Source organism: Hyposmocoma kahamanoa, unplaced genomic scaffold, assembly GCF_003589595.1.
Source record: "Hyposmocoma kahamanoa isolate Upper Pololo Valley unplaced genomic scaffold, ASM358959v1 92, whole genome shotgun sequence".
Lineage (NCBI taxonomy): Eukaryota > Metazoa > Arthropoda > Insecta > Lepidoptera > Cosmopterigidae > Hyposmocoma > Hyposmocoma kahamanoa.
Genome location: NW_020654748.1, coordinates 2,020,314 through 2,029,855, shown reverse-complemented (window position 1 = coordinate 2,029,855; position 9,542 = coordinate 2,020,314). Strand labels below are relative to the sequence as shown.

Sequence of the window (9,542 nt, the reverse complement as noted above, 5' to 3'; positions counted from 1 at the left end):
AGAAGTAATTGGGGGGCGTTGATGCTGTCCAGGGGGTGGTACCTCATTTGAAAAAAAAAAAACATGAATCTATCTTCTTCTCTATATCTATATAAACTATATATAATTATTTTTCCCTGTGATTTTTGTGTTAATATAATAAATACGTGTTTTCAATCATTTATGATGGTGGACATTGAAATTGTTTTATTTGGACTAAGTGGGCGGTGAGCCAAGAAGTTTGGGAACCTATGCTCTAAACAGTAATAACTCTGTGCAGGACGGGGGTGGAAGTCGTCGCGGAGAACCCTTCCACGTTCGAACTTGTTCTACCTAATACAGGTGTAAAAAGTGTCATATAGTGCAACAAAAACTTCAAATGGTTTGTAGAAAGTCATGGAACAAAAGTTGTTGTTTGATTTGTTTGATGTTAGTAATAAAGTCCTGTGAGGTTGCTAGTATTTTACAATGGATACAATTATTTTTATGTGGTTCGCATTATTTGTACGACTTTTATAGAAGCATATTTGACGTATGAGCACATGTGGCTTTGTTATACCAAGAGTTCGATTTATCGATAAAACTGGTAGTATACATTCAGAATTTCAAAATATATCTATGGAGGGTATGACAGACATTTTTTTTTAGGTTAAAGGTAAATCACTGCTAAAAGAAGTAAAGATGCGAATATAACAAAGACCCTAACCGTCATTGAAAACCACACTGATATTTAGAATGATAATATGTCAAATCCTCACAGTTACAAAACCCGTTATCTATTTTAATTTCTAAAGCTAAGGCATGGATTTCGAAAAGAGTATACATTTCACGCTGAATTTTGGGCTGATGTTCAACTCAAGACGGTTAGGGAGCAGAAATGGCGCTTGCAATGTAACGGATTGGCAAAAAAGTCCGTGCTGTTTATTGTTGTGTATGTTTACATAAAATAACTTTACTCTTTTTAAATGCTTATTGTCTATGGTCATTTTAAAACAAAAATTTGGCACACATCTCAAGAATAGGCGGGAAAATTTTAAGTATATAAAACAAAAGTTAAGAACTGGTGAACCGTCAAGGTATCGTATTTCATCATGATAATATCAACCACACATGTCTTTACAGAACCGTTAAAAACTATCGCAGTTAGATTAAGTGGGATGTCCACCTACTCTACCTCATGTCTACTCGACATAGAGTTAATTTTCAGGTAAGTTTTTTGTACTCAGTTTTGGTGACAATTTCTTTTTATTTAAATATTTATAGAATATCATCATGAAGCATTATTTAATATTCGAGTGTGGTAACCTGAAATATTCTTTAATATTTCACAATGACTTTTCACATTCGAGTAATTGAATAATAAAAATTGCCACCAAAATCGACGGACAACGGTAGTAGACCCCCAGATCGTCCCTTGTTTCGTTCAAAATTCTTTAAATAGACACTACTTTGAAAGAGACCATCAGTTACCCGAAAGATCGACCCCCTCCTACGTAACGTATCGTATGTCGAAATTGCCAAGTTTACAGTGGAGTGTTTTAAAGTTTTAAATTCACTGAAATGAGCAAAACACGTGACTTTAGCATGTCTCTGTTTTATTCGAGAAAGCTCGTTAGTCACGGAGTGATCGTATTATAGATCATCTAAGATATCTAGGCTTTTATAACACTATCTGAGTACGAGCTTTGCCGAAACTTGGTAATTTCGACCTACGATACTTTACGTAGGAGTGGACGAGATGTCAGAACATAATCGAGGGATGTTTGATATTTATTATTTTTTTGAAATTATTTTCGTTTATACTTTGATACTATACGGACTTTTTGGCCAAAATAATATTAAAACCCGTTACAGTGTAAATCAGCTGTGTAGTTTTTTTTCTAGCCATACTATATAATAAACTTAAAAAAATTCGCTCATATCTTATACTAGGGGCCCGTGTACGTGGCAAACTTTCAACGGAATCCTTGTCATACTATAGTATATAAAAATAAACTCTTGAATGTATCATTAATTATAACAAATCAATGTTATATATAGAAAAATTTGCGATGCGCGATTGTGAATGATTTCTATATTCGACTCGTAAGTAATTACTAATCCTGGCATTCATGTCAACTCCGAGCAGTACCGCGTCGCACTGCACTACACGAGAAAAACCCGCGGGTTATAGGACCCACCTGCTACGACCCCCTACCTGCCGAACTAAAAAATGAAGGTTGTAAGGAAACGTTCAGGTGAAAAGTCCTTTTACTTAGTAACAGAGTGAATAACTTCAAAGTACTAAATGAAGATTTAGATTATTATGTTTATTTAATGAATTTGACATACATTTATGAGTTATTAAGAATCCATATTAACATTTCTTTTTTTTTCTATATTTCTTGTTGGTTTAATTCAATTACGATTATATTATTATTTCTTCATTATTTTGAAAACTGACGCGCACTTTTCGAAGAGTGGTATAAAATGACATGTAATTGTATTTGTATGAAATTTAGAAATAAACTAATCATTCGTAAGACAAATTAATAATGTACTAATTTTCGTATTCGAATGATCTGACTTATCATTCATTACTATGATTATTATAGACCATTTCTGCTCGTAATCACCTAGCCCTCTGACATAATAGTAAATACCGTAATTGAGTCGTGGATTTTATATGGCCATGGTGAATGATCTGGTGGAGTTCCGAGTAGTTCCGACATAATAATTATTCGACTCGTGTCGCATGATTGTGCTTGGATTCGACCCACGCGAATGATTAGGCCATTCGAATGATATCAGTAAGATTCAAAGTCGCGCATCGCTAAGAAAAATGTTGACAACATTAGAATAGCTGTTAGATTGTTGTTAAGATTATAAAAATTTTGAAATTATATCATTGACAATAACTAAATGTCTATCGTAGCTAAATCTGTATCGAATATGGTATTGGAAAAATAAATATTTCAGCACACAACCTTCTTTTCATTTATAATGAAACTATTAAATAATCAAGTATACTAAGAGTCGTATTCCAGAACTCTACTCATTGCTCAAGTCAGGATTTGAGTATGATTTCAAGCACTGGAAATACGACCCTAAACGCCAGGACTTGAGTATAATTTTTAGTGCTTTAAATCATACTCAAGTCCTGACTTGAGCATTGAGTAGAGTTCTGGAATACGACCATAATACTGCCCTTCTTGTCATAAATAACGGTTTTGCATTTTGGTAACTTTGGAGATATTGGCATTTAAACTTTTTTCTTCGAAAAATGTCAGTTACGCCTTGGACCAATAACTCCCTGCTAATCTCCATAATGTCTCCATACTACAGTTCGTAAATGAAAAAGCTTAAAATTCCATCACATCTAGATAAAGTTATGTAAAAAGCCATATATGTCCAATTATTCCTCTTTAATATGAAATATAAGAAGTCAGTTTTTTTTCTTTGCAATATTATTCAAATATTGATTAAGTCTTAGCTGGAAAATTGTTTTCTGAACCTTCACCAATACGCGTGTCAATCGATGGTATTGTGTGTTACAAACAATTTATAAATTAACCCTAATATGTGTAGATGGCGCTAATACAAATAAAATAAAAGAATAGCCGGCACTGCATCACTGTCCATAAAAATCTGAGCAATAAGCGCCATCTGGTAGAATTATTGGTTATCACTAGAAATTGAAGTAACTTTGATAAATTGCAGCTTGTCAATGTAAAACAAATTAGTTTTAAAAATAGCTATTTGGTACTCGTCGCGACATCTGTAGTACCAATAGGTACTAAAACGCAGTAATGCTCATATTACTGCGTTCCGATTTCGAAGGGTAAGGGTGCTGGTGAAATTACAGGTACATGGGACTTGTGAATTTACGTCTCAGGGTATCGGGCGGCCTCTCAGATCGTCACAATTTAAATCTCTGTTATTTTGATTATTCACTATTTTGACGAATATTTTTGCTTCTTCCGCTCTTAAAATTGATATTGCTTAGACAGTTGCTGTTTGGGACATAATTGTTGTTGTTATGATAATGTAGCTCTACTGGAGGTTATATGTGGAACTAAGGGTCGTATTCTAGAACTCTACTCAATGCTCAAGTCAGGACTTGAATATTGCAGTGAGCACTGAAAATCATACTCAAGTCCCTGCTGTTAGGGTCGTATTTCCAGTGCTTGTGTTTCCAGTGCAATCCTGACTTGAGCATTGAGTAGAGTTCTAGAATATGACCCTTAGTATCTCAAAACAGCGTAACAATGACGCTCCCTATTGTACTCTGGCTGCACAATTCTTAGCCGCTTTGTGAAACGTTTATTACAATGCGGCGTAGGTACTTTTTGTAGGTAACCGTATAAGCGTCCAGTTACACGAAGCGAAAGTTTTCGCGCGGCGACCGCCCAGTTACCACGCATTCATGTACATTAAGGGCGAATCTGAATTTTGTTTACTAGGCAACAACATTCAAATTCCTCTCAATAATACAACCGCGCGGGCCACCGCGTAGACCAAAGACAAGCCAGGGGGTCTACTCTCGATCTCCTTCCGACATCCGTCCGAAACAATTACTGTCAAATAAGTAATATTCGACAAAATTAAAAGACAAGTATCCAGTATGAAGCTTCATTCGCATCACGCGTCTTTTCATTTGGTCAAGTATTGCTTATTTGGCAGTAATTGTTTCGGACGGAGATCGAGAGTAGACCCCCCAGGCTCGCCCGAGACGCTCATTTAAGTTAAAACGTAAAAGCTAAACAAATATTGCCTATTCCTTCCGCCATGACAGTTAGTGTGAGGCCAGACGAGCGTAATTTTGTGAGTTGCGTTTTTTGAGTTGCGCAGTTTGCGCTGCATTCCGTTTCATATAAAAGCACGGTTTGTTTCACACGAAGACGCAAAATGAATTATCTGCCAACTCACGGGCCCGGTAATGACGACTGACTTTCGGTCGCATCGTACGTATCGCTGGCGCGAGTGGAGGTAAGGGTGAGGGAAGGGGTCACAATATAGGCGTTTCTTGCAAAAATGTTCGATACGGAAAAATTTATCACCGAGGTTGAACATAATTCTTGAAAAACATTTATTGGCATAAGGTATATATATACTTAACAAATAGTACTTAACAAATTGATCTGGATGTTCACATAAACTTGTATATAATATTATGAAACTGCCCACACTTTAATCCTTTCATATTGAGTGGATGTACCCAGATAGATAGATAGATAGATAGATAGATAGATAAACACTTTATTGCTCACACACAAGAACAAGAATAGTAAGTACATAAACAACTTAAAACTAATGTGGGCAAAGGCGGTCTTATCGCTAAGAGCGATCTCTTCCAGACAACCTTAGAGTTAGAGAAAAACTAATCGGAGCGGGAGACGTGTGTGCCAACTGTATAAAAAATAAATTGTATAAATCGAAAAAAAAACAATAAAAATATTAAATAAAGACTCATAGTAAGTTATAAAATATTTCATAAATAATTATATATTATACCTACGTAGATATATGTATATATAAATATACCTAAATAAACTTATACTTACTAATACACACGTTGCAGACTAGGACTGTGATAAAAGATATTTACGCAATCCGGTTTTGAAAATAGGTAGCGACTTAGAATGTCGGATTTCAAATGGGAGATCGTTCCACAATTTTGCAGCCTTAATCGTAAAGGAATTTTTGTAATACTCGGAGCGAGTGAAAGGAGGCTTCAGTAGGTTATCCATTTTAGACCTTAGTTCACGGTAGTGATCATGGTAGTGAAGCGAAAACGAACCTTAAGGTATGGCGGAGTACGAGAGTCGTATAGAACATTATAAAGAAACTCGCGGCGCAACTTGATAGGGAGCCACTGAAGCCTTCTCCTAAATTCGGCCACATAATCGAACTTGCGCAATCCGTATATGAGTCTGATGCAAAGATTCCGTAGATGCTGGAGTTTGCTTAACAGATCCTCGTTAGGGTCAATGAAACAGACATCAGCGTAATCAAGAATAGGTTAGAGCAACGATTGCGCAAGATCAACCCTAGTCCTCACAGGAAGCAGATTATTCCAACGCCGCAATGACCCAGAGACAGCAAACACCCTCCTACTCACCTCAGCGATATGTGGCGACCAAGACAGAGTGGAGTCAAAAAGAACGCCAAGATTTTTGACAACATTACTATAAGGCAGAGGGAAGGAGTTGATAAAAAGCGGGGGAATAGTGGCATTATTTAATTTGGCGATTTGCTTCGAGCCTCCAACGACGATGGCCTGCGGCTTGTTAGTATTGACCGTAAGGCCATGGGTTCGACTCCAATCGTCTATAGTCGCGAACTTCTTTTTCGAACATCGTCTTCTAATGCTTCATAAATGCATACTATTTTTAATGGATCCATTACATTATAACGAAACACAAACACCCCATATAAACCCTTAAAACCAACTGAATAAAATACGTTCGTCTGGCGCTCCAACCGAATTTCTTGACTTGAGTGTGATTTCAAGCACTGGAAATACGACCCTAATGGCAAGGCCTTGAGTATGATTTTCAGTGCTCACTGCAACGCTCAAGTCCCGACTTGAGTATTGAGTAGAGTTCTGGAATACGACCCTCAGACGCACGCGGTCGCTGCGCGGCTGCGGCAATGCGGACTCCACTCTTCGATGAAATTCGTATCGAATAAATGCGCCCTTAGAAAACAGAGCCGTTTTGCAAAGCGGCCTTAATGTAATACGGCGCTATAAGCAATACGGCTGCGACAGATATATTACGAAAAGTCGGACTTAGGTCAAAAGAACTCCGTTGAGAGACAACCGAGTGTCGGTATTTAACAAAGTTTATTGACCAAAAGCAAACTAAGTACAAGCTTTGAAGGACGAATGAAATACAAAATGTTTTTTTTTCTTTATGTAACTATTGATAGGTAAGAACACCATTTTTTGCGAAGAACAAACAATATTATCGAGTTCTTAGATTTTCGCGATTGTTACACATAGGAAATGAAACTATTTTTCCGGATTTAAATCGCGTATATTTGTTTTTTGCTCCCATGTTTAGGTCCAGTCCACCGTGACCATGGGACCTGTAAAGGGCCCGAAAAGCTAGTTTGTTTCAAAAAATAAATATACGCGATTTAAATCCGGAAAAATAAGTTCATTTCCTACGAACAATATTACTTTGAGCAGACTGACAGAAGGCTCATGAAAATAGAACCAAGTACTTCGATAATTAAGTGTTCATATAATCTCAGTACAGAGTACTAAAAAAACCGACCTCAAAAGTACGTGGAATTACGTCTATTTGCTAAGTTGTATTGAAATATCCCCTAGTTCGCCACTATACAGGACTTGACACTGGAGATAATAAAAATCGGTTCTCACTACTCAAAGTATATCGAGAGAAAAACGCCTTGAATTGGAGAAATAGCAAAATCAACCACTAAAATAATTGCTCGTAAATTAAAGTTAGGCGCTATTTATAAAAATGTATCTTACCCTTAAAGGTGGATGATTTTCTTCAAAATGAAATGGGACCACTATGGAAGTACCCCCTTTCCAACAAGAAAAGAATCATGAAAATCGGTAACATACATACAAAAAAAAAGAACATACAGTCGAATTGAGATCCTCCTCCTTTTTTGAAGTCGGTTAAAAATTGGCTTTTACGCCTCGTGTTCCCTAAGTATCGAATTATATTAATCAGTTGAAATAATGTTATTTTGATAATTTACGTGGCACAACATGTGCGTTGTTTTTACTTGAACACGTCCAATCTGCAAACTCATTGAATTAGAAACCTGAAAAGCACGACCAACTTAATTCATAGCATATGTATAATTAATGTGACACATCATTAATAAGCATGCATTATGTATGAAAATGGATTTTACCTGCTTCGTGCATCTCTCTTATAACAGTATCAGTGTTGGGGTTGAAGAAGATAGTCCTAAGAAACTAAGGAACAATAAAAAACCATTAGGTAAGTTATTTCACAAATTTAATAACAGTGCTAGTATATGTAACAAACGTGCATCTTACTTGTACACTAACATTAATAAAAATCTCTTGATTTACCCCTTAAACTTGACTTACCCCCACGATTACAAAAAAGGGATGACTGGCTGCAGACTTTAAATTATGAAGAGAATGAATCCATTATGGACCTCTTTCTTATTATAGATGTGCTTTACGCAAACACACGCACGCACACACACAAATGCTGCTATTCTCTTTGTAATTTTTAACCGACTTCAAACAAGGAGGAGGTTCTCAATTCGTCTGTATGTTTTTTTTTGTATGTATGTTACGCGATAACTCCGGTAATTGTGAACAGATTTTCATGATTCTTTTTTTGTTGGAAAGGGGGTACTTCCATAGTGATCCCATTTTATTTTGAAGAAAATCATCCACCTCGAAGGGTGGCTCATGCATGAAGATTCATTTTTATAAATAGAGCCTAAATCTTATTATAAGGAGCAATTATTTAAATGGTTGACTTTGCTATTCTCTAATTCAAGGCGTATTTCTTTCTCAATATACTTTGAGTAGTAAGAACCGATTTTTATTATCTCCTGTGTCAAGTTTCGTATAGTGGCGAACTAGGGGATGAATCCGGGTTTGGGTACTTTCCACGATGTAATTTCACGTACTTTTGAGGTCGGTTTTTTTAGTACTCTGTACTGAGATTATTAATAGAAAAGAGGGTACTACAGTATTGGTTTTTAATAATATTTTTTTAATAATTTGTCTAATGTAATTAATACATCATACAAATATCGAGCAAACAGGCAGGAGAATTCTTTCGAGCCGACCGAACACATAAACTTGTTTAATGTAATTCTGAAATAATTAAATTTGTAAAAACCAGGGACGTACTACCTTACCTGTTTCTGCCGCCAAGCAGTAATATCTGTGTTCGGGTTTTGATGGGTAAGGGCGCTGGTGAAGTGTGGTGGCAGTACCCTAAGATCTTTTCGATGTAAAGACATTGCAACTGTCTTTAGACAGGCGTGTAGCTTACAATCAGACGCACGACTTGTTCGTGCCATCACTTGATATTACATTTAAAAAAAAGTTACTGTGACATTTAGTACCTACCAGGTACTTAAAATCAGTAGATACACGCTTTAGAGGACTGCCACTACTAAGTTTAATAAGCGGTACTTGGTCGGGCAATATTGCAAGTTGTGCCTCAAAAATCAGCAGCTCGCTTTTAGTTTAGTTTACATACAGCCACCAGCTTCCTAAGGACGCTAATTGACGGGCTCACCAACACCGTGTTATGTGCATAACTTATTTATAAAAGTCCCGTCAACTGAACAGCCTATCATGGCTTCGGTTCACTCGGCATAACAGTGAGTGTTAAATTTTGGAAAAAGTATATAGTAAAATTGAGAATATACATTGATTACTATACGGAGAGTGAAAACACGATATTAAAGATTTTCACGCCATAAAAAACACAAACTTACCTCGATCTTTTTCTTTTTTTACACGTAAAACCGCTGTGTTAATAAACACTATACGTGTTTTATTCTATTTAGTTCAGTTAATATTTAAAGAAATCATTGGTATA

The 9,542-nt window shown here is 36.3% G+C and overlaps 1 protein-coding gene across 1 annotated transcript in view; it reads left to right on the top strand.

Annotated features, from left to right (window-relative positions):
* Positions 1–7,846: 7,846 nt before the first annotated feature.
* LOC113236635 (vitamin K-dependent gamma-carboxylase) overlaps positions 7,847–9,542 on the top strand; it is a 23,911-nt gene continuing 22,215 nt past the window's right edge. Inside the window, exon 1 of the mRNA XM_026472797.1 lies at positions 7,847–7,946. Within this exon, the coding sequence (XP_026328582.1) occupies positions 7,847–7,946 (100 nt within the window). The remainder of the gene's footprint in view (positions 7,947–9,542) is intronic.